Source organism: Panthera onca, chromosome A1 (genome assembly GCF_046562875.1).
Source record: "Panthera onca isolate mPanOnc1 chromosome A1, mPanOnc1 haplotype 2, whole genome shotgun sequence".
Classification (NCBI taxonomy): domain Eukaryota; kingdom Metazoa; phylum Chordata; class Mammalia; order Carnivora; family Felidae; genus Panthera; species Panthera onca.
This window is the reverse complement of record NC_138339.1, coordinates 96879088-96904867: the sequence shown is the minus strand read 5'-3', so window position 1 is coordinate 96904867 and position 25780 is coordinate 96879088. Positions and strand designations below refer to the sequence as shown.

At 42.1% G+C, this 25780-nt stretch overlaps 1 protein-coding gene across 5 annotated transcripts in view; it reads right to left on the bottom strand.

Annotated features, from left to right (window-relative positions):
- Positions 1-3772: 3772 nt before the first annotated feature.
- The window catches only part of LHFPL2 (LHFPL tetraspan subfamily member 2), a 165812-nt gene continuing 143804 nt past the window's right edge, over positions 3773-25780 (bottom strand). For all 5 annotated transcript variants that reach the window (XM_060635486.3, XM_060635485.3, XM_060635487.3 and 2 more), the window contains one exon: positions 3773-7825. In XM_060635486.3, the coding sequence (XP_060491469.1) occupies positions 7569-7825 (257 nt within the window). In that variant the 3' untranslated portion in view covers positions 3773-7568. The remainder of the gene's footprint in view (positions 7826-25780) is intronic.

Here is a 25780-nt window from a genome sequence, read left to right as displayed (position 1 = left end):
AATTTATCAAGGAATGTATTGTTCCTAAGTTTGGGGGCCTAGTCTTTTGTTCTTTCTTTAGGGCAAATTGCTGGGTCAAAACATAAGCGTTTTCTTTTTTAACTCCACCTCCAATGTGGGGCTTGAACTTAAGACTCCAAGATCAAGAGTCACATTCTCTACCAACTGAACCAGCCGGGTCCTCAAAACTTAAGCATATTTTTAAAGGCCTTTGTTGTGCATTGCCAAATTGCTCCAGAAAATTTTATCAATTTACATCCTGTCAGTATTGTATGAAACGGCCTTTTTTAAAAAAATTTTTTTAATGTTTTTTATTTTTTCTTGAGAGAGACAGAGCATGAACGGGAGAGAGGCAGAGTGAGAGAGGGACACAGAATCAGAAGCAGGCTCCAGACTCTGAGCTGTCAGCACAGAGCCTGATGCGGGGCTTGAACTCACAAGCCATGAGATAATGACCTGAGCTGAAGTCGGATGCTTCACCGACTGAGCCACCCAGGTGCCCCTGAAATGGTCTCTTTATCCACACTCTGCCAAATTGGATGTTCTTTTCTAAAGTCTTTGCCACCAGTAGGTTTTACAGGTTTGTTCTTACAGATTCTCATTGTCCATAGATGATGGCTCATTCAACACTAACCTGTTTTTTGGTTTTGCTAAATAGGAGTGACCATGTATCCTGCATCTACAGAGAAATCTTCCACTTCCTGAAAGCACTAAGATCAGGATAATTAGGATGGAAAAAGCATTGGTGGCCTCAGGTAGCAAATCCATTGAGGCTCTCTAGGTAAAATTAGATTGGTTTTAACACGTTATGTTATTCTTCAAAATTTTTTCATCTAATAACTTTTATTTAGTGAGGACTTTATACCAGAGAGTATACCAAATGCTTTACATACATCACTTAATCCTCACACCAGACCTATGATGTAATTTCTATTACTGGCTGCATTTTTATAGATGACTAGAAAATTATCCCAGTCACTCAGTGAGTGGTGGTGAAGGGGCAGGTAGACCCGTGTTCCTCACTCCTGTTACATATGGGATCTTTGCTCCATGGTACCACTTCTTTCCAGCTTTGTTCCCTTTCCATTTTTTCACATTGATATCCATAATTCATATCCATCCTTTAGGGATAGGGCTCTAGGAAAAAAAAATCCACAACCAAGAAAAAAATTACAGCATGTACTTTTGAAGTCTCCACATCAAGGCCTGGCTCTGTGATGTGTGGGTGAGTACCTGCTGTACCGTTACCAAATGATCTTTGGCATTTGTGTTTATGTTTGGAGAAACTTTAGTTGAGGTCAAATCCTTATTAGGTTAACTATGAAGAAAATGAGCTTTTTAGCTAATAATAATAGCTGCTTATCCTGGATGAGATGTTGTTTATAACAAAATAAGAACTATGAAACCACTATTTGTATTACCGCTGTCATACACCTAATGAACTTTTAGTGGCCGTTTTCAGGATTGAGTGAATTGAGACATGTGGTGTCCTCTTCAAAGGTATGAAAAACTACCAGGTCTTTCTCTGAAAAGGGAGGAGACAGCAGTTTTTGTCAGTTGTCAGCTTACGGTCTTTTTGGAATGGGACTTGGAAGTTATTCTGAGACTTACCTACACAGAGATGTTGGTGTTCCCCCACGGTTTGTATTGGCCTTCTTTTCACCATGTACCTTCGAGGTGAAGGAATCTACAGCTGTTTGAGAATATATAGACTTGGGTGTCAAAACTGTCTTTGAGCCTTGGCTTTGCCACTTTGTAGCTTTTTAACCTAAATTATTTAACTTGAGTTAAGTTGCTTGAGTGACAACTTATCTGTAACATGAGAATAATTTTCTTTTCATTGAGTTTTGATGAATAAATGAATTATATTAAGTGCTTAAGACAGTACATGCACAGAGAAACTGCACAGCAATTAAGAACTTTTATATTCCATCGTGTGTATTGATGACTTCCAGATCTCTTTGTATAACTTGGTCTTCTCTCCGTATCCTATTCCGGACTGCACACAGGACTTCTCCACTGGCAGCCTAAGCTGAACCCTCCCACCTTTACTGTTTCTGCTCCTCTTGGATTTCTAATCTTGGCGACAGCATCACTTTTCACCCAGTGCCCAATTTAAATAGGAAGACACTCTGGACTCTCTCCTCCTCTCTTTCCACACCCCCTCCCACTTCTGACTAGTCACCAAGCTGTCCATTTTTTCCCCAAAACCTATCTGATTCATCTTACAGTTTTCACCATCACCTGCCTTAATTCAGGCTTTGTTCTTTTGCGAATAGGTCAAAGTGGTATCCCCCTTGGACACTTGGTTGACTGCTTGCCTATAGATGTTAGATTTTTCTGTATATTTTACTATAAAAAGCCAAAGAGCTGCACATACCTACATGTTATTTGGTTGACTTTTCCTTCCGATGTGGTTTTACTGCTTCCTCTTATTTATGCTTTTATCTACATCCTGTATTCCTCAGCAAAATGAGCAGTTTACAATTTAAAGACTTATCTTGTAGAACTCTATGTGGTGAGGAAGAAGCTGCAAGGAAGAAGATAGTAGTAGGGACATCAATTGCATGGCCCCAGCCAAATGATTAAGCAGCTGACATGGACTCTGAAATAAAGACAGTTACTGGTTCTTGCTGCTTTGAAGAGGAGGCTAAAAGTTTGCTTTGATGTTGTTTTTATCCTTTAGTGTTGCAGAGTTGAAAAGATGGTGAATTATTGGAAATTCCTGAAAACACCCACTTAAAAATAAATGTCCAAGATAGTCATGACTGTTCTTAAGTAGTTTTAATGTTAAGCAAAGACTTTAAGGAGAGCTAGGAGTAAGTTGAATGTAGTGTTCAGAGAGATCAATCATGAGAAGCTGATCCAGTAGCAGAATTGCTAGGTAAAAACTAAGGATGAAATGGGAAGCAATTATGAGGATTCTCCAGCCTCTGCTGGCATGTAAAGTCAGGGTCCTTTCTCTTTTGGATTAAAGATGTGATAGTTGAAAAAGCAACCAAAAATTTCCAATTTTGCTTGAGATATTTATATAACTTGTTTGGAATATTTTTTCTTGAGTGATTCGAATAATTTTGTCAGCTTTTAATTTTTACTTCTATCAGAAACCTAGCAGGTTTCAGGTATGTTTAGAAGCCAAAGCATAACTGTTGCTTCAGCTGTTATGGGTCCTCAATCAGAAAAGAAATAGCCATTTTTGTTTATTCTGTCAGATAAGTGCTTCATGGGATACGGAGAGTTGAATCAGAGTTTATGAAATAGGTTGTGTCATCTTTGAATTAATAAATTAGAATTCTCCTTCTTGATAAGGCTTGTTATGGGCAGGATTACCTTCAAGAAATGTGGATGTGGAACTGTTCCACAACTGGCTCTTCATATTGGAAGAGACGGTGCCCTTCATCTGACTTTCTTCCTTGTCATTATTACACATATTTCTTTGTAAAGCCTTTGTAATACTTAGAAGCATTTTCATATTTCTTAAATTTACTGTAAAATTTAAGATATTTGTATAGTATTTGAGAGTTCCCCCCCCCCCCCCCATTTATATTGATGCTTCTCCAAGGAAGAAATGTGTACTTAAAGTTAAAGCTAACCTAAGGTAGGGATATATATGTTACTAGTGAATGGAATAAAGTACCTGAATATTTTTTCCTATTGTTAATATTACATATAACTTAGTGTTTATCATAAAATTTGACTGGTAGATGTTTTCTTGAGAAACTTGTATATATCCCATTGAAACCAATAGACTTAAACTTGAAAAAAATCAGGATGAGTTTCCAAAATCTGGTTTAATTAAGATCTGGGGAGGGGAGGGCATTGTGAAATACATATGCACAAGAACCTAATCAATGCTAGACAGACAATGTATTAGTTTACAATACAATAGGATAACCACAAATTTGAAGGCTCAAATTGAGTCCATTAGCGGTAAATACAATTTTCTATTTGGCTCAAGTGGCTACTGAATATCAAGTGATGCTGAGTTCCTCCAAAGCACCTAATGAACCCCCAGCCTTGGAAGGAGTTTCACCACAGTCTCAGAAGAAATCCCATTCATGCCTTTAACTCTTTTGGCCCTTGGGAGTCATTGCTGCCCCAGTACAAATACAGGCCAGGGATTTCTAGTGGCCACATGTTATTGCACAGAGAGGTCTGTTCTAAGCCAGACTCTTATGGCTACAAAGGTGTGAGAGCAGCCCTTAAATAGTGGTCTAGCATTAACGTGGTCTATCAAAGCGTGTTAAGAAATAGCTCCTTAGTGATTATGTACCAGCTACTAGTTATCACACTAACAGAAAAGGCAACATGGCAGCTTCACATTTCACATGAAAGACTAGCATTCACTGGGCCTGGTGCTGGCTTAATTTTCACGTAAATCTAGTGATTATTTTAATTTAGACCCAGGAATAAATGATTCCATACCAGTCTTGTCTTCACATCAGTTTGTGTAGCATTTAAATTGTTACGGGGTTAATGACTAGGCCATGAAGGCAAAAAATGTTTACCTCTCCTTTGCCAAAACAGAAACAATCCCTGTTTTGACTCCTGTCCAGTTTCCCAAAAAAACAAAACATACATACACCTTTGTTATTGCACATCTTTCACACAGACTTGTGTATGTATAATATACATATATATTTTTTAAATATGCTACACATAAAAAAAGACTATGGCACTTTACATGTTTAACAAAGATCATTACACCACAGAGGTTTGAAAACTATACAAAAACCCTTACACAATGAATGTAACATTGTTGAATTAGCACACAGGTTTAAAAAAATCCACAGAATCCAAGGCAGATATTTCTGCCTTCTTGGAGTTCATTGAGAAGCCCAGCCCATCACAAAACTTTAAGCGCAGATGCAGGCAAAAATAAATAAGACTTTTCTGGTAGTAGTAATGGTCCAGGTGTATTAGACTTTGAGACTGAGGTGATGAGGTGATTGATATTAATTACCAAAGTGTGGGTCAACACATTCCTCATATTCAGTGGTTTTTAAACAGCTGTACAGTTTTGGTGTAGACTAGCATGATTTTAATGGTCCATTTTCCCCAAAGCCTAGCTAATGGACTGAAGGTTTAAAAGGCCCAACATTACTTCTTACTCTGTCTCTGCTAGAGAAATTCCATCTCTGATTACTAAGTCAGCACTTAAGTAGTTTTTAGTGGTTTGGGGTTATGTGTGTGTGCATGTGCTTTGTTTTCTGTAGCATTCAGACTGATGGAGTAGAACACTGGCCAAGTAAGGTTTACGCTTGTGACTACTGTTATCAGGGTGTTCCAGAGATACATCACCACCTAAGCCGAAGAGCAATCAGACAGTAAAGATGATGGACATGCTCAGAGGAGTGTCAGGGCTTAGGACTTGAACTTGTCTGTAAGAAGGAAAGTTAGAGTATAAAATTAGTGTTAGGGAATTAGGAAATGGGTTCTCTATTTTTTACAGCAAAAAATAGAGTGAATCTTCTGATAAAAGGAATTGTTTTTGTTTTTTTTTAATGAAAATTACTGCTCAGGTTTAAAAAGTAGTTACTATGGGCATTGAGGCTTAGTGAGAGCATATAAATGCACAGTCAGGGACAGGAGCCCTGTCCATTGGCTGCCGTAACCTATTTCTGTGTGGTGTTCGATAGGATTGTTTCCTGAGGCTGTACCGAGGGCTGCTATGAGGATACCTCTTTACCTCTTCTCTTTTCAAAAGAAGTCCTAGGACTACATGTTGCTTATTTTGAACTTTGGTCGAACACTGGTGAACTCATTAAGGCCGGGTTCTACACCACCACCCCTCCTGCCCTTAGCTTTTAATTTGTGTGATAGGATGATTTGTGGTAGAGACCAGAGGCCAGAAGGGAATAAAATTTCAGTCACTCCATTCCATCTACAAATAAAGCAGTTATTTGTTTTGCACCAAGGCATGGTTTTAGAGTCAGCCTGAAGATGATTCACTGGGGCAAGGTCGTAAAATCTGAATCAGGGTTCTATGCCTGATGGCACTTAGAATACAATACCTTACACAGAGCAGGTGCAGAGTAAATTATTTGTTAAGCTTTCAAAACAAAGCAAGCTGTCACATGAGCAGATTCATAAGCCCAAATAGACCTATCCTTTTAATTCTTCCAGAAATCTCACAGGTCCAACTCCACTTGCTTAAATTTCTGTATCATTCTGCAGTTCTGAAGCTTGGGGCAATACCCAACTGGGTTCTTGCCACTGAGATCATTCCAAAGTAAATTTAAAGTGATGGCTAATACCATTTTTCTCAATCCATTTTATTGGCAACTTACAGAAACTCGATTAAAGTCTCCTGAATCCTTTTTAATAGTGGTGTTCCATTATTTTTGTAAACAGTTATAGGCAGGTGCTTTAAGCTTGGTTTTGCTCTCGTTTTTGTATTAACTTTCTACTCTGTGCATTTTTGGGTATGAAGCCTTTGATGCAAATTACCCATTGCAGTAATTTTAATGTTATTTTAGTCTGCTTTCAGGATCAATACCAGTAACTGGAGAAACTTGACTTAGATGACTAGCTCCTTTTTTCCTGCAAAGAATGTCATTCAGTTGCTGCTGGGGTTGGAAGTACAGCTGACTACCACATGGTTACCAGTGGGAAGAGGTCTCCCCACAAGTGCTGAGATTCTGGCAAGTTCTCCCACAGTACATCTGAATGAGCCACAGCTGGCCTAGAGATCTCTGTTCCTGGAATGAGGAAACAGGGTGAGGTTTCCTTTGGCAGTCAAAGCTCAATCCTAACCCTAGGAGAAAAACATGTGATCTCCATTGGAAGAGGAGACTGGGCCAGTACTGGTGCTAGCCTGACTGCTGGGAACTGGAATGAGTTTGTCTTCACTAGCAGGATTTTCTTCTTTATTCTCATGATCATACAAGTCCTTATTCTTTCCTTAAGTCAAATTTCTAAAATCTTGGAATTACAGTTCAATAGATCTACCTTACTCAGGAATTCAGCCTAGAATAAGTTCCATAACAGCATTCCACACTGACCTGCTCACCCCTCGGTCAGCTAATTAAGAGGCAGTGTCTTGTATGCCCTTGAGCACACATCCCTATTCCCAGTAAGTATGCAGTCTTCATTTTTAGTCTCTGAGAAAACTTGGAAGAACTAGGAGGAGACAAAAACACCAACCCCCAAACCTCATTCTGAGGCAGAGATGCTCACAGGCATGCAGCCTTGTGGCAGAAACACATCTCAAAATAGCCTGAAAACCTAGCTCACAATCTCCTTTGTTACCAGAAGAACTGCGGCCTTAATGGTTTAGATCATTATCCTTTGTTGAGCCTTGGGGGAGATGAAGTCAGACTTGTCAACTTGTGCCAGGCTTCATGCAGTATTTTTATATTCCATCTCTGACATTTTGCACTGTGGTCCTCGAGTGCCATCACTTAGGTGACTGTTGCCTCTCATTGGTCCTGTTAAGGCTCAAGGCTGTGGAATGTAGGCTTTGGTAGATAAATGCTAGTTCTTCACTTGACTCAGATGATGAAACCAGAGGGGTGCTGTTTCACAAGGTTACATAGGCAGAAAGTGGCATTTGTGTCTCTTCCAAACTAAAGGAGGCATATAAGGCTTTTCCCCTCTTCAATTTCTTCCTGTACTTTGTCACTGGAGGTTGCAATTTCTGCTTGTGCGGAGAAGACAGCACAGATGAAGGTGAGGACTGTGCCTCCGATGGCGGTGTAAAAGGCCCAGCCCAAGGAGCAGTCTCCGGGTTTGTAGGCCGATGCATAGTGTCCACAGTAGCCTATGGCCTTCTGGCAGCCCCAGCCAGCAGGGTAGAGTATCAAACCCAGAATAAGGAACAGTCCTGCAGGGCAGAAGAGAAGACAGGTGAGAACCTCCCCTGGCTTTACGGTATAAAGTGAATAACTACACAGATATGTTGTAATTGTTACTGATTTCCCTGCTTTGGGCAATGGCATCTGTTTTGCAATATCAAGTGTCAGGGACTATTTTACGCAACTAATCCAACCTGATCAAGAAATCTCATCCCTTTCTTAGAAATATTTTTAGCCTCTTTTATACGTACTGGAATGTGAACTCAGTAATTTCTAGAAAAGCAAATTAAACTTATTTTTTCTTCCCACAAAGCTCTTATAGCACTGAGCATTTTCCTATAGGTCTAAGGCAGACATTGGCAAACTAAGGCCCACAAGTGAAATGCAGACTTGGTTCTATAAATAAAGTTTTATTGGAACATACCCTGTGACCATTCATTTTATGGACTTGGCCTGTGGCTGCTTTGGTGCTGGAACAGCAGAGTAAGTAATTTCTACAGACCCTAGGGCAAGAAAGATCTAAAATATTTATTTACTATCTGGAATTTTGCAGGAAAAGTTTGCCAACCCCTGTTCTAAGGAAATTCACACAGAACCATGGTTAAATTGCAAGAGACCAGATCTTAACCTGAATTAAAGCCTATGAGGAGTCTTTTTGTTGGTATTCACCAACAACCAACTGCATACCCAAGTCAGAGATTTCTATACTTATATAAGGATTTAGAAACACACCGCAGGGGCTCCTGGGTGGCTCAATTGGTTGAGGGTCTGACTTCGGCTCAGGTCCTGATCTTGCAGTTCGTGAGTTTGAGCCCTGCAGCGGGCTCTGTGCTGACAGCTCAGAGCCTGGAGTCTGCTTTGGATTCTGTGTCTCCCTCTCTCTGCCCCTTTCCCACTCATGCTCTCTCAGAAAATGAATAAACATTAAAAAAAAATTTTTTTTTAATTAAAAGAAAAACACACTGCAAACTTCAGAATTGTTTTGTCTGAATTCTTTTAGAATGCTTTTAAATGAATTTGGCCCTGAGTAGACACTAATAAGCTCTGTTGCCACTTTGCTGACCCCACCACCCTATCATTAACTTGTGTTAATGTGTCCATTTTTCTGTTCCTTATGGCTTCACTGCTATGTAACTGAGAGTTCTCTTGCCAGCTCTAGGAGTTGAGGACTAAGGCAAAGCAAGTGAGACAAAATGTAAGGAGACCATCACTTTCAGGGGTCTGCCCTGTGGGAGAGAGTGAGTGCATTGCCTGCCCCCCTCTAGCCCTGGCTACCAGTCCCATACCAGAAGCTGCTCATAAGGAAGTCCAGAACCTGAAATGACAAAGGCAACAGAGGGCCCCAAATCTTACCTAATGTAACCTTCTCGGTAGAAAGAATGCCGCAAGAGGATGGCTTTATTTTATGTGGCAGGAGAAAAAAAGTTTTCTCTGCAAAATGACACCTGTATAATCAAGATTGCTAATTTATATCCCCCAAAAGCTTTTTCAGATACCTTGCAGTGGCAATTCTATCCTCCTCATTTAATCTTGGTTCTAAATTCTGTCTTCCTACCTTTACTGAAATTCTCTGGGTTTACCATACCAAAGCTTCCAAGTCATTACAGCAACTTTCCCACAAAAAAGAACGTGACTGAACCTGTAGTAGTATTAGGTTTGAACAAGATCAAGGGCTGTGTTTCAAACCACAGATCACAACTTTCATGGTTCTGTCTTCATCCTATGATGACATCTTCTCACCAAGCATGGCATTTCATGTCTGATTTTGGATCTGACCATCCCTGCTTCCCTAATTAATTCCATTGTTCTACTCTGGAGGCCTTAGAGGACTTTCTAGCAGGGATGGAATAGAGAGAACTGGTTCCTCTGTTCACTGTCTGAAGAAGGGTGCTTCAAAAATGAAGTCTTTGCAACCCTGCAACCCTTTATTTCTCCATAGGTCAGAGTGCTAGGAAGTAGGTAGAGAAATGCCCTCCACAGTCAGATGCGTAAGTGAAAGGAGCTAATTCCCCCAAGGATAAGGCCAGGCCGCCAGTGAAGAATGTGTTGGTACTCTAGAATATGCAAGGTCTTAGCAAAGACTCACTAAATTAAGAGGTAGGTCAGTTAATAGTTACAAGCTCTGAGTTCAGGGTATGACAGGGGTTTGAACCCAAGCTTTTGCCAGTTAAGACTGGTGCCCTTAGAAAAAAATCTCTTTTGTCTGATTATGATTCCTCACCTGTACAATGGCTAATCCTTAACTCATAAAATAGTTGTGAATGTTAAAAGCACCTAAAAAATACTTTCCATGTCCCTAATAGTAATGGCAGTAACAAAACTGGAACAGACTAGCAGCTGACAATAGGTGAAAACCTTTGGCAGATCCCTCCCATATAAAAGCACAGTTTAAAGTTCACCAGTTATGAATAAGCAAACCCGTTCAATTTTGAGGGTATATTTTGAAAGATGTAGTAATTGGGTGGGGAGGAGGGGAGAACCCAAGCTACAACTTAATAACCTTGGAAGAATATATATACTCTCCTCCATCGGAACATACTTTATTCAGCTGGGGAGATCTAAAATTACTGAGCAAATTCTTTTGTATTTCAAAGGGCCTATGATAAAGCCTGATTAATCTCCATCTCATTCCCTAGGAAACTTCACCCAAGGAACATGGAACTTTGGTAGTCTCCACCCACAGGTACTAAGTTACCACCCTGGAAATGGTGAGGGACCATGGCTGAGACTTCTGCAAGGATTCAGAGACTCTCTGGCATGGAGGCTCTATGGTCAAGCTCTAGGCAAGGGAGCCTAATTAGCTGCTTGTCCCTATAAAAGACCCGAGTGTTCATATTTAAATTGTGGCTCTGATTAAATATTAATTATGTATATCATTTTATTATTGGGGTTAAGCCACAGAAGTAATGTTTCTTAATATGATCAAGACAGAAAGCATAGAGTTTGCCTTTACACAGGGATGGAGTTGGTTTTAGGACATAAAAAATACCTTAATTTGGCTATTTCAGATCCTTGTGGGAAGTAGGCAGTTTCAAAATAATTAAATAATACAGTCTTTATTTTAATATCAGATCCCTCTTGACCAAGCAGTCACAAATATTCTCTCCAACACTGCTCCTTAGTGCTTCTAGCTGTTCCCCCTTTCTAATAGCTCAGCTAAGGTTCTAATAGTGCGTCAGCCCAGCTTAAAATCCTGTGGCAGCTATTGGCCAATTTGTGAATAAGGACAGCAGGGAGGCTTTTCTTAACATAGAAGGGTGCCATGCTTATGAGTTTGTCCAAAGCCTCAGCTTGAATATTTATAAGCCCACAGGGCAGTCCATGTGGGAGGGTAAAAAAAGTGGGCCCTGGTATTTCTGCAAGCCCTGGTGGGTGCCATCTGTGCTGAAACCACAGGCTGCCACCCAGGGCTGCCAGCCTAGACAAACACAAGAGTGCCTTAACCAGATTCTCAGAGGGGGGAAATGGCTACCATGTACCTTGCCGTGGCTTTTGGGATCTCTCCTCCCAACACTCATCAGAGTTGTTACCAGCACAGTTAATGCCATGAAAATGCAAGACCTACGTCTCATTGAGAGAAAGGAAACAGTGGACCTTTGGGTAAGCAAAAAAAAAAAAAAAAGTCCCATTTTTCTTCTCTCTGGTATTTACACACAGGCTCTCTACCAAAGGAATTCCAGAAAGTTTAATGATTCAGGTGGCCCTCTCCAGTGACTGCCACGCTTAGTCCCTACCTTACAATGTCCTAACTCCACTGCTCTCAGGCCCAGTGCATCTTATGAGCAGCCTGGGCCCTAACAAGCATTCCTTAGCACTGAAACACCACTCTAACAGATTTTTTTTTGCTTGTTAATAAAAGCGAGAAACAGATCCATTAGGGTTCCCCATCTCAGAGTAAAATCCAACTTTCTCTTTCTCTCTTTGGCCTTCAAGGCCCTGCCATCCGGCTCCCTATTACCTGTTCAAACTGACCCCTGCCTGCCTTTGTAACCCTGTGCTCTCTGCTCCAGCCTCACCAGCCAGAGGGCTTTTTCACAGACATCCAGCCATGCTCGGGCCTTTGCACTTGCTATTCCTCTTCCCAGCAGTGTCTTCCTTCCAGATGGCTTTTAGGCTACAGATGCCACCGTGTTGGTGTGGCCTTCCATTCCAATCTATTTAAAATTCCAACCCTGTATCTCCCCACTGTCCTTGCTTTATTTCTCCTTAGCATTTATGATTACTAACATAGAATATATTACTTTGAATCATATGAAACTTTCACTATTTGACCATTTGTGACCTACAAAAATGGACACAAAATGTAGTTCAACCTACTATTTTACTTTGTTTCCATCTCCATCCTAGACTTTAAACTCCACGAGGGCAGGGACTTTTGTATTACATGGTTAAGCACTATGAAGCCAGGACTCAGAATAGTGCTGGGAACATAGTTAAACCTGTAATAAAATATCTCTAAACCACGGTGCATCCCGTGAAAACCACTTAAAACTTGACAGATACCAGTCAATAAGAATGAAATGTGCCAGCAGGAAAGGAAATGACGACTCTTGGTTTATCCTGTCCCACTGTCCTGTTGCAGGTCTGTGAATCCCAGTGTTTAGAAGCAAACTTAAGCCCTGACCTTCAAAATAGGCTTAATGATACCAGCTAATGAGACAGAATTAAAGTCTTAAACAGGCACGTCAGACAACAGGCAGAAGAATGTAGTAAGACCTCCCAAGTCTGCTGCATATCGGGAATGGTTCTTCTGGTCCTCAATTTGGAGTATACCACCCAGGGGCACTCAGCTTGGTTGTGGGTTATAGCTAGAGACCAAATGGCAGGTGAAGTGTGCTCTGGAGTGAGTTTAACATAAGAGCCATGCCAGAAAATGGTCTGATCTTCCTCTGCCGCTATTAAAAAAGTAGTTTCTGAAGTTAGGTCAGCCCGTAGTTGTCTCTGGGGTCTATCACCTTGCCCTAAAGCATTACTGTTTGGGGAGAGGGGTGATAGAGAAAGGGACTAGGCCAGTGGGCCTTTGCTTTTCTTCTGACTGGCATATCTCCCCATGTGCCTGGTTGAGCAGTGATTGGCCCAGCTGGGAGGAAGAAAAGCAGGGAGAATGATACTGCCCAGCGACCAAAGAAAACAGCTAGCACTGAAAGAGACAGGAAGTCATTCAGAGGGCTGATAACCTCTGCCATGGCTCAACTTGTTAGAACGGTACCCGAGAAGGTACCATTTTCTACAACTTTAAAAGATATCCTCATCTCTGTACCCCATCTCCTCTCTTGTTAGCAGCCTCCCAGTTTGTTGCCCCAAGAGGATTAGAAGATGCCAGCATCTGCTCACCATGGGGTCACCTGGGGATGACTTAACTTTGGGGAAGAAAAAAAATGAAAAGAAACTGGTGGTTAGTTACTTGGACTACCCAAGACGCCACCACAGGCCGGACACAGAGCCCTGACAAGTCCAGTGAGGCCAACCACACGGTGTCGGTTCTCTCATGATGTATCACATGAGCTATCACAGTGCAGTGCCCACCACGCCCCTCTGCTGTTTTAGTAATATCTACCCCTACCCGGATGGAGCTTTCAGATTCAACCCTGGATTCCCAGCCGTGTGATCTTGCTGCATAGGAGTTTTCAGTCTCTGTGGTCAACCTAAACATGTGGTTTGGATTTAACTCAAATAATTAAACTACATGAGCTCTAAGAGGATAGGAGCTATGTCTTATTACAGCATTTTCAGTGCCTAAAATCTAGAAGGTTCTAAAAAAAAACCAAAAACATGAATGAAATGCACCAAGAAGAGTAAAGTCCTCACCCTCTTGCTTTGTGACCCACATTCATTGACTGTGATTAGACCAACCACAGAGTTGTATATCTTATGTAATTTTTGAACTACTGCCCTGGAATCAAATAATGATAGCAAATGTACATTTTAAGGAAATCCTTTAGGTGCGAAGACGAACATCTCCATAATCCTGCCAAGCCCCCAAATTTAGAAAGACTAGGAGTTGCTGAATATAATAAATAATACTTTACTTGAGCTGAAGATGACTACCTCACGTTTTATGAGATGCCAGGAATGGGGGAGCCCAGTCTGAACCATAGCTCTTTAGTCTGTGGAGGAAGTGAAGAAAGTCTCCATGCTGTTTCAGTCTCTCCTTGGCTGTTAGAGCATCGCCTCCTTCCCTCAAGATCAAACACACAATTGTCACTCTTTTACCACCAGCTGGCCAAGGGTATGGACTCAAGGTTTCTTGTCTTTTGTGGGTCACCCACCATTTTTGTGGAAGAAAGCCATTTTTCCTGGGCTGAAAACATCAGAACCAAAGGCTGGCTCCTGTTCTACAGAAAAACAAGTGGGTCTTTGGGCATCACGTTCCTACCTCCTCTTCAGACAGGCTTCCAGACAAAACTGCCAAGACAGGCTAGACCTTAGTTTGCAAAGCAATTTTCTAAGGACAGGAAGAAAAGAAGGCCATCTGTTACTGCTACTGTCAACCTGTAGCGAGGCCCCCAGCGAGGGACACAACACTGAGCCTCCACTAGATTGTAATCAAGAAGCTCATTCTAAAGCTATGAAATATCCTAATCTCTCTGGAGAGTGAGCACACAGCAGATAGTTGACAGTAGGCTTACTAGCTTTAGATAAATTTGGGTTCCAATTAGGTAATTCACGGGGAGTGTGTGCTGAGTATATACCATGTACTTGTCCTGCTGCCTGACACAGTCCAGGGGCCACAGCAGGGGTAGAGGACTGGGGTCATGTAGGGTTTCATAGGCTTTAAACACTTTTAGGCCAGTAATCCTCAAGGAATCTGGTCACACCACACATATCACCATTCCCTGAACAAGGGGCCTTATATTCCTGCTGACCCCTTGGGTAGTCATCTACCTGGAAATATCCCCTGTCCCCCAATTCAGATGTCCCCTCCATGTGAAACATGTGTCATCACTTCCTGCCAGAATGGTATCCTCTGTGTGCTTTCACCCTGTGCATATTCCTCTTCAGCTCTTTATCACATTGTTATTTTTGTATATTTATTCAACAGCTATTTACTGAGTTCTCGCCTCAGTGCCAGTCATTATACTCAGCCCTCAGGATACAGCAGTACCCTGGTAGGACTCTGAGCCCCTTGAGGGCAGCAAGTTTTATTTATTAGTGTACATCACAATTTTGTCTTAGCGTTTACCATAAACCTGATGGGTGTGTCACAGTTAACTTTAGATAACAGAGGTCAAGAGTTCAATTTACTTCTTTGAAATAGCCACTGACTCTTCTAGGAACACTGCTGGGGACCCCTTTCAGGTCTACCCTGTGACTCAGAGGTCTGGGATGTGGACCTAGCTTAGCCTGGCTCCAGGTTTTGTGGACGCAGCTCAGTTCACCACAGCATAATGCCAGGAGGCTGCCCCTGACACCACACCCCTACACCTCATTCCCTTTCTCCAAGGCAGCCATCTCTCTAACAAGAAGCAAGGCAAGTAAGACCAGAGAATGACTGACTGGCTTCTAGTATCCCAGCCCCATTCTAGGACACCGTTCAGAGAGCATTCCAGGCTTATGGGGAACTCCAATCAACAAGTTCAAAAAGTACCGACAATAAAGGATTAAAGCAAAACAGTCCTCCTTGCAAGAATTTTAGCTCATCTGCCATGTTGGCTTTTTCTCCTCAGCATCCTTTGCTGTTCTTCCTTAACTTTCCAATATCTTAACTCTAGAGTGCCCGGGGCTCAATCCTTTGTCCTCTTCTCTGTATTCTCTTCATCGATCACACTTGGTCCCATGGCTTTAAATACTCTAGGCTCTCATGTCCAGATGTGCATATCCAACTGTCTACCTGATCTCTACTTGGATGTCTAACAAGGTACTTGAAAATTATGTGCAAACATAACTCTTGTCCCTCCCCACTTCACAAGCTTATCTTTGCTCTGTGGACTTCACATCTGCAAATAGGAGTTCAGTTCTTATACCTGCTCAGGCCAAAAACCTTAGCATATTGTTGACTCTGCTCTTTCTCTCAGAGTCCACAGCTCTCTATCAGCAAGGCCTATGAGCCTTCCTTCTAACTGTTCTCTGGGCCTGGAAAGCTCCTTCTCCTGATTACCCATAGGGCTGACTCCTTTATCTCCTTTTAAGTCTTTAAATCTGTTCTCCCTGAATTCTATGCTGACTAGCCTATTTCATATTAAAATTTGTCCTCTTATCATCCCAGCATACCTAACGTCTCTTACCCTGGCTACACCTTTTTTTCTTCTGTAGCATCCATCACCTTTTAATATACTAAATAATTTACTTCTTTGGTTTACTGTGTCTCTGCCATCTTCAGTGTAAATTGCATGAAGAGAAAGAACTTAGGTTATTCTTTATCCCAATTGACTAGAACAATGTAAGACCTATAAAAGGTGCTCAGTAAATATTTGTGGGATGGATGAAAAGACAGTGCTGTGATGCAGATGTCACATCTTAAAGAAAACTAATGTAACATACTTGACAAGTTTTTTAAATGGTTGGAAGAAAAGCTTCAGTCAATAACGTGGATCTCTGGTGTTGGTAATTTTGGCCAACACAACAGCCATACTTACTAATGAAACCCACACAAGGTCCAAACCACGGTACTGGCCTTTTACTTGACTGCAGGCAAGGAAAACCTCCTTTCTAGCTATAGAAAATGATGTTCTTTGGGAGAACACAAAGAAAAGGGTATTAAGCCAATTAAATGTAACAGATTTTCAGTTATCTAGCAATTAGCCTTAGTTTAGCCTCAAAACTCTGAAACTGTTTCCAACAATGGCTGGCTGCAGTGAGGACAGCTAAAAAGAGAGCGAAGCTGTGGCTGACTTGTGGGAACTTTCCAAGACACCAGAGGGGAGGGAATCAGTGCAGGGATACCCCTGGGGAAGTTCAGGAAAAATGGCAGGTGACAGAAGGTAGAAGGATACAAGGGTAAATGAAGGAGGTGGACCATGGCAGTTTGCAAAGAGGTAAGGGTGGTACCTAGAAGCAGCATAAGTCTGGAGAATGTAAAGACCGACAGAAGGTGCCAGAATTGAAGGCAGAGAACACAGAAGTGCTCTTTAGCCCAGGAAAAGACTCCCCCCAGCCCCCACCTCATCAGCAGCCCAGAAGGCAGGGTCACATGTTAGCATCTGATGTGTGTGGTGTGCATTCCAGGAGAGGAATACCATGTTGAGTTATTTACCTCTAAGTCTGGAACCATCATGTGGTACAACAACTGATGTACAGGGTGATTTACAACAAACCTAGGGATGCTGGTTAACATTTACCTGGATGTTTAGCTCTCTCTTCTGTCTAAATTTGAATTCTTCCCCAAATCATCTTTCATACTGACAGTTGGAAGTCATTTTGGCCGTCCTTAATGGCTATTTGTAGGTCATCAACTGTTACTAGGTGAAGACACATCTCTTTTACAGTACCCCAAGGCAAACATACATCATGAAGAAGGCACACTGTATCAGACCATCTCCAGTTCCCACCCATTGAATCTGTCATCAAGCTTATTCTTTTTTTGAAACAATTTTTTTAATGTTTATTTCTGAGAGAGAGAGAGAGAGAGTGTGAGCAGGGGAGGGTCACAGAATTAGGGATACAGAATCTGAAGTAGGCTCCAGGCTCTGAGTTGTCACTACAGAGCCTGATGCGCGGCTTGAACCCACGAACCATGAGATCATGACCTGAGCCGAAGTCAGACGCTCCACCAGCTGAGCCACCCAGGAGCCCCTGTCATCAAACTATTCTTATCCCAATCATTATGGTATGAACCTGTATACTTCTCATGTGCAGGGATTGTGCGAGACATTTCTGTACTGATTGCTCTCAGTAACGATACAAGGCTTCACTAGGTTCTCTCTACTGTTTTAAGAAAGAAGAAAAGTAAGTTTGTTGTTGTTTTTAAATTTTAGAGCATTTGAGCAAGGGAGAGGGACAGAGGGAGAGAGCAAGAGAATCTTAAAGAGGCTCCACTCTCAGCATGGAGCCTGACCTGTGGCTGGATCCCACGACCCTGGGATTGTGACATGGCCTGAAATCAAGACTGAGCCACCCAGGTGCCCCGAAGTGTACTTTTTAACAATTTTAGCTATGAAATTTTAAGGTGCAAGTATAGGGTTAACCAACTATCTGGAAAACTATCTAGAACAAGGGTAGTAAAAAAGAGAAGTCTTAACTCTGACATAATATGCATTTGTCCCACAAAAGAACAGTATTGGTTTTGGCTCAGATGGACTCCCATTCAACTGTAAACTCGTTAACAGCCCTAAGGAGTGTGGTCCCTTTTCCTTGGCGTCTGTGTCTCCATCCCTATCCCAAATCCACACTCAGTCCTTAAGCCATTTTCCTCTACACATGCTGTGTTCTTGACCCAACTTCACAAGTCATTTCTTACTCTTGTTTTCTTTCTAGTCTTAACATCTTTTCCAGAACCTTTTGGAAAGGTCTTCTATGGCAAAATAGTAGATTCGAAGATGACACGGAGCTAAAGCTATAAACACCCTCCCCATTTTACACATTCACAACTATAACTAAAGTTGGAAATTTATACGGATGATTAGAACTTTTTAATAGGGCAACCAGGGGCACCTGGTTGGCTCAATCGCCTAAGGGTCCGACTTCAGCTCAGGTCATGATCTCACGGGGTCGTGGGTTTGAGCCCTGCATTGGGCTCTGGGCTGCCAGTGTGGAGTCTGCTTGGGATTCTCTCTCTCTCCCTCTCTCTGCCCCTTCCCCATGTGTGCTCTCTCTCTCTCTCAAACATAAATAAACTTAAAAAAAAATAACAGTGACAAGCATTAATGCTCATTGAGCACTATAATGTGCCAGGCACTGGTGAAGCATTTTAACTCATTTAGTCCTTCTAACAATCTTCGGAGGTTGGCACTATTATCATTTGATGGATGAGGAAACGGAAGCATGTGGGGTTAAATTAAGTAGGGTTACACAGGTAATGAGTGGTGGGGCTGGGACTCCAATGCAGGCAATATGGCTCCAAAGTCCACTCCTGAGCCCTCGTGCTAGACTACTGCTGCTGCTTCACTGCAAACCAGAGATTAGCTTCTGAAACAAAAGCATGTGTCCAGCTGAAGAGGGGAGACTCATATGGCTGGCTTCCTTAACACCTACAAGAGGTTAGAGAGCAGATGATGAGGAACACTTACCAAGTGAGAGAACCACAGGAGTGTTGTGAGGGGGTGGTGGGGAGAGGGAGACTGCACCAAAAGGTGAGGACAGGCTGATTTGCTAACCATACAGCAAGACAACCAAAAGGTAAAGAAGTTCCATCCACAGGACTTTCTCTTCCATTACAGTCTGAATATCACCAACCTCCTTACTGCCATATAGATGCCACTTGGGAATGGCTGTCCCTGGCCAGAGAAGCTTCTAGGAGGAAAACCTAGTGACCAAGTGAGAACAATTTCAAGTCTGTGGTGATGTCCTCTTCTGAAAGTGTGGAACACCTGTGTGAGAAAACTGCAAGCAAAACATAAACCCCATTGGACTAGAGGGGAAAAATGTAAGCCATACAATCCATACACATTTTTGTCTTTGCTCCGAGATTCTGTATGATTGGGGACCATCTAAAACTGCACATCCACCCAGAACAATAATGTCATCCACAAGAAAACATGTCCTACGTTCTTCCCAGGACAGCCGATTAAACAAAACACAGCACCTAGAGCATTCTCAGCCCCCAAATGACATCCTCCTCCAGCAGGTCAGCCACTGTTTAACCATCTCACCCCCTTCAGGTGGCTTTTCTTAATCCACAGAATATGGCTGATGATCTTTGTCTCTCTTGACCTCCTCCTCCTCCATCATTGTGCCACTGTCTATATATCATAGGCTTAATCTAACCATGTGTTGGTAAGAGATCTGCTTGTCTCGGTGTCTACAGGACCGGGATATTGCCCTCAATCTTAGGCATCAGGCTCTCATAAAATCTTGCTTAGCACAAGTGCAAACACCAGGATGGTGGCTCCCAGGACCCTTCTTTGCACCCAAGGAGAGTTTTGCTCCCATGCCTCCCAAGTTCCAAAGCTAACTAGCAATGGTATTCCAGATGCTTGACTTGACTTCTCAGGTGCTTGACTTCTCAGATGCCAGGCCACTATCCTCAGTTCCAAAATGTCAAGTTAGCCATTCAGAGTCAGGGATATTTGAATAGTATTTATAAACAAGTAATTAAGTATTAGTTATAAGGCAAATCAAAGATTCCTGCCCAAGAACTGCCACCTTTGGTTAACCTATACCTTTGAAATCACTTTGCCCATTAAGGTTTTTCAAGTTCTCAATGAAAATTTATTCAAAAGCCAAAACAGAATTTGGTTTTGGTGCTTGCCGGTTCTGAAATGATTCTTTAGTTCTCCAGGTGATAGCTCCATTAATTATTTATACCTTGTCTGGGCGGGCAGAGGTCATGTCAGGATGGGGCTCAGTAGCACTGGTAAACACTTTACTCATTCTCAAATATCTAGAAACTTATAGCTGTGCTAGTACAGATCATAACACAGATCATGTTTTTATCAGTGAACGTACATTTACTGAGGCCCATTCTGAGTAGTAGAACTAGAACTGTGAAAAAGACACAATCTGGACCCTTTAACATTCTTGAAGAGTGTTGCCCACACTTCTGGACCTCACACACTAGTATAATAGCCAGAAAAGTTACTGGAAGGCCAATATTTTTATTTTGCCAATATAAGGACACTGAAAATAACCACAATCTTCTTTCCTCATCATTGCATAAAAGAAAGGATATTTTTAACACAAAAACAGTGAAGGATGTAATCTGACAATGAAGGACAGTTCTATAAATTGAATACATGCAGCTCTAAGAAATCTTACTACACTGTCCTTATCTTTCTCGTTTTTGCTGTGCACCTTTTGCAGTGGAAACCTTCGCACAGAGTGGACCAGGATTCACTCAAAGGCAGTAACTGCTGGGCAAGAGGCCCATCTGAGGAGAGGGAAGGGAGGTGGAGAGGGTCCTGTGTCAGGCTGGGGACACCTTTCTAAAAAGCAAGTAATAGGTTCAAGAGTAAAGAGGCTCTTTCAAGTTTTTACTGCACTGAATTTTAAAATGTCAGGAGTTTATGGACAAGCCAGACTAGGCTCAACTCTTATATTTAATAACTCTGCTTTGATAGCCAGGTCAGGAACTGGAGGTCAGAGCGTTCACGGGTAATGAAAGGGTTTTTGACTGATGACCACAGTGTCTTTGTAATGCAGATTATGTCTACATGTCATCTTCCTACAGGATTAATAACATTAGAGGTTTTTTCACCAAGATTTTCTGAAGGGAAGGAGAAGAAAAGGATCAGGTGTCAATTTTTTTAAAAAGCTCTATTAAGACTCCCACCATCTCCCAGAAGGGTCTAGTACGGTACTTGTCTCCTACTAAAAACACTCCCATGGAATTATAATTAGCAAGAAAAATACTTTTCCAGGGTGGGGGGTGGACAGCGGATGACAGAGCAACATAAAGGGAATTCTTTGGAAGACCATCAGAGCATAGTTGTCACAAAGAGGCTTTACAACCAAGGCCCCAGAGGAAGTTTCTGTTATAATTACTCAGAATTAATGACCACCAATTAAGAATTGTCTGATGCCCTTAGAATATATGGAGAAACAATCTATAAGAAAGATGCACTTTCCCTCATGTTGAACCCTCCTTGAAGTCTTTCTCTGCAATGATTCATATTTATATGCAAATTACTTCACCAGTTTCTAAAGCCTTAGCTCTTAAAATGCATCCTGACAAACACAGGTAAAGAAGAATTTACTCAGATTATTCCTTCCTGTGAATTACTGATACAGTTTTACTTTCATTCTAAGTGAGAAGCTATTTTTTAAACTATTTACATGCAACTGGGAAAAGTTTATGAAATATTTTCTTGATAAATTATTCATCCAACATGCAGGATTAAGAAAGAGCTCCTGTTTGGGGCAGCTGGGTGGCTCAGTCAGTTGAGCCTCTGACTCTTGGTTTAGGCTCAAGTCATAATCCCAGGGTCATGGCATCACCCCCGGCCCCGCCCTCCCTCCCTGAACATGGAGCCTGCTTGAGATACTCTCTCTCCCTCTGCCCCTCTCCCCTGCTTGCACATTCTGTCTCTCTTTAAAAAAAAAAAAAAAAAAAAAAAAAGGAAAAAAAGGGAAAAAAAAAGTTCCTGTTTGACTATAACCAAATTACACTGATCATTCAAAATAAACTTCCAAAATAAAATGCAGTGTATAGTAAAGACACTTTAAAAATTTTTGAGCTATGAAATTTTTAGGATAATAAGTAAATCTGTTGCCTGCTAAAGGTCTTAGGGTCCAGATCACATTAAATAATTCCTACAGGGAAGCACACATCATCTTTTCAACACTAGGGCCCTGAGGTTAGCCTCAAAACTCTCAACACACAGCAACTGTGCGTTTTGTGTTAAAGTTTTTAATATTGGCTTCATGTCCTATGTTTATTTGAGATTTCATTGGTACTGGGGCTGTCTTTTAAAAAAGAGACTGATTCCCAGACATTTAATAACATTACTGGAGAGACTGTATACAGTAACTGAGCTCATAAATAATGGCCGACTATGCCATAGCACAGCCTCAGAGGAGATGCAGATTACTTTTCAAGTGGCAATGCAGCCTAGAAAACCATCATTGCATTAAGCTCTTAAAACAGAGTACCTGAACTGCTCATGTAAATATTCAGAGCCATACTTAACGTGATTATTTGTTAATGGAATTTGAACATACAGCATCCATGCCTCCATGATAATTTACATCTGTAATTAAGTGGTTGCCATGGCAAACGGCTTTCCACATTTTATATATGCATATCAATTGCTATATCTGAATTTTAAGAGAATTTGCAATTTTCTTCCAGACCTTCCAACTGATTTTGTTTTAACTTTTTTTAATGTTTACTTATTTTTGAGAGAGACAGAGAGGAGCACGAGCAGTGGAGGGGCAGAGAGAAAGGGAGACAAAGAATCTGAAGCAGGCTCCAGGTTCTGAGCTGTCAGCACAGAGCCCGATGTGAGGCTTGAACCCACGAGCGATGAGATCATGACCTGAGCTGAAGTCGGACGCTCAACCGACTGAGCCACCCAGGTGTCCCTATTTCCATCTCATTCTTAAGATTTCAGCTAAGATGTTGTTTTCCCTGGGAAGCCATCCCTGACTCAAAAACCTCTCAGTGTTAACAGTGCTTCAAACTTGCCTGTTTTCCCATTATGTACTCGGGCAGTATCCTATATATTCTTTAAAAACAGATCCCAGTTCCTAGATTTATTCAAATTAGGTGTCTGCTTGGTCCACTTGCTTTTAGGGAATAGTTTTGTTTTTGTTTTTTGGGTTTTTTTTGGTCTTTTTTTGCTTGTTTTCTGTATCTAACAATATGGTTGAGTTCTCTGTTCCCTTTACACACACACACACACACATTTTGCTTATCTAGGGTACAGTTTATAAAACAAAGACTAATATGGCTGGGGAGCAGAAACTCAAAAAACTGTAGACCTGGTCTTTGCACTTACTAGGCATCCCATAAAAACTCCTTGAATTGAAATTTAATTCTACCCTGCTGTAGAACATTTCTGCATTCTTCAGTTTTCACCAAGGGATTACCAGAGATTGATGAATGAGTACATATGTCATAATCGATGGTTTTCTTAAATTGTTTCAGACATAGACCCAAACTCTGGCACTTTCTGTCTGGAGAGCCAGAATGGAGAGCCTCCTTTTGATGGCCAGAAGCTTCCAGTGCCTTGTTCTAAGAAGGAAAAGCAGGTGATGCTTCCTCTATTTTCCTCATGCCTTTTCTTTGAGGTTATTCTGAAGTTGGATAATCAGGGTCACACTACTTTCGTGGAGAAAGCCAGGTTAATTTTTCAGGTGTGAAACTACGGGACAAGGTCTCTGTGAGAGCCAGGAATCGCTTCCCCTCTCCCTATGCTTTCTAAGTCCCCGTTCTTATTTTTCTCCTTTCCAATGGCTGATCTTTTTGGCCCAGAAGTGAATGGGTAGAGCACGGGATAAGTCAGAATGGATGCTGAGATTGGGGTGAGTCATGGTTATCTTCTTGACGCTAAGGTTACTGTTCACCCTGTGAAAAATAACCATGGGAATACCAAATCCTAGCTAATGATCATGGTACATTTTAGATGCCTATCCATACTTGCACATCCATTCTGATTTACGACAAAGCAATTCCACAAGCAGCAAAGGTAAAACCCTCTACTTGTCTGCTCTCACCGATTCTTCTTTTACTCCTTTCCCTTTTTTCATATCGTCCTCCTTCATCCTCAGTCACTGCTCATTTCCCAGAAAGCTGAGCCTGCACCCCCCAGGTGCTGAGCCATGGCGACAGAGAGCGACTCCCATGAGCACACCCTCTATGCCAGCCCAGCGCAGGCAGAGGTCAGCCCCACAGCCATCTATCTGGTCAGACTGGTGGGGCAGCTTGCTGAGGCGATCCTATAGGACTGAAATGGATGTAGACAGACAGAGGGCTACGGGAGTACAGAGCATGAGGGCCGACCAGACACAAAGGAGCAAACAAGCAGATGAGGGAAGACTGAAAAGACAGCAGGCAGCCAGGCCCCGCAGCTCATGTGCTAGTCCAACCCTCACGGCGACGCCAGTGGAACGGTCCAAGCCAATGCAAGTGAGCCAAATCCTGAGCTCATTTTAATGGCTTCTGTCCCAAACCTGAGTCACTGGGGATTCCATGGACTTCCAAGAGAGCCCTACATGCGTTTCTAAAAACAAACAGCTCGATGCTGTCATGGAAAACCTGGATCTTTGCGTTCTATGGTTTCATTATGGATTACATCCAGGTCACAACCTAAGGAAGACAAGCTGGCAGCAAAGACCCTGCCGGCTGCATGCCCAGCCTTTGTAATCAATCCCAGAGGGCTAGGGCCTGATGTGTGCTGCTGGCTCTGCCAAACAAGTCCTCACCTAGGGACACGCAGCCTGTGAGTTACTCTGTGGGGGGAGCCTGCAAAGGCACCTGCAGTCAAGGCTCCATTGCTCGAAGCGGACGCCAGAAAGGGAAGAAACTAGAGACTCTGTGTGTCTGCGGGAAGAGAAGTTCTTGGTTTTCCTGTCAATTCAACTGCTATCTCCTGCTTAAAAAGAAAAAAGAAGAAGAAAAAAAAAAAGCCCCAAGAACACCCGTAGTCACACCAATGCCGCAGGACTGCTCTACACTCTCTTCAGCCCTGATACAGGCAGGCTAGGAATGGGCCAGGGAGCAGCCCTATACGACACGGTCATGTTTGACTGCGAGAGAACAAGGTCAATTCTGAGGACTAAAGTAAATACCACTATTCCTTAAAATGCAGCATTTCTAGGGGGCACCTCGGTGGCTCAGTCGGTTTTAAGCGTCCGACTCTTGGTTTCGGTTCAGGTCATGATCTCACGGTTCATGGGTTCAAGCCCCACTTCAGGCTCTGTGCTGGCAGCGCAGAGCCTGCTTGGGATTCTCTTTTTCTCCCTCTCTCTCTGCCCCCTCTGCACTGCGTCTCTCTCAATCTCAAAATAAAATAAATAAATAAAAGAATACTTAAAAAAAAAGGCAGCATTTCTAGGAAACATAAAAAAATACTAAAACCTGCCAAGAAAGCAGACACACTTTAGTAGCCAAAGAACTACCACTTATTATTTACCGTGTGCCAACTGTGCTTAAGCCTTTCTTCTCATATATTATCTAATTTCATCCACAAAACAACCCTGAGGGTTATACTACTATTATACCCATTTTATAAGTGAGAAAAAAGGTTTAGAGAATGAGGTACATCACTAGACATTTCACAGCCACTGTAAGGGGAGGTCAGGACTGACCCAGGAGCAGGTGAGGCTTGACGTCTAATCGCTGCTGGGACTGGAAAACTCAACACCAAGGGCATCTGTGCATAGGGATTTCGGAGGTGTCAGATTGGTGCCCACCAGTAGGCCAGACCTTGAAGGCAAATCCTGTATCT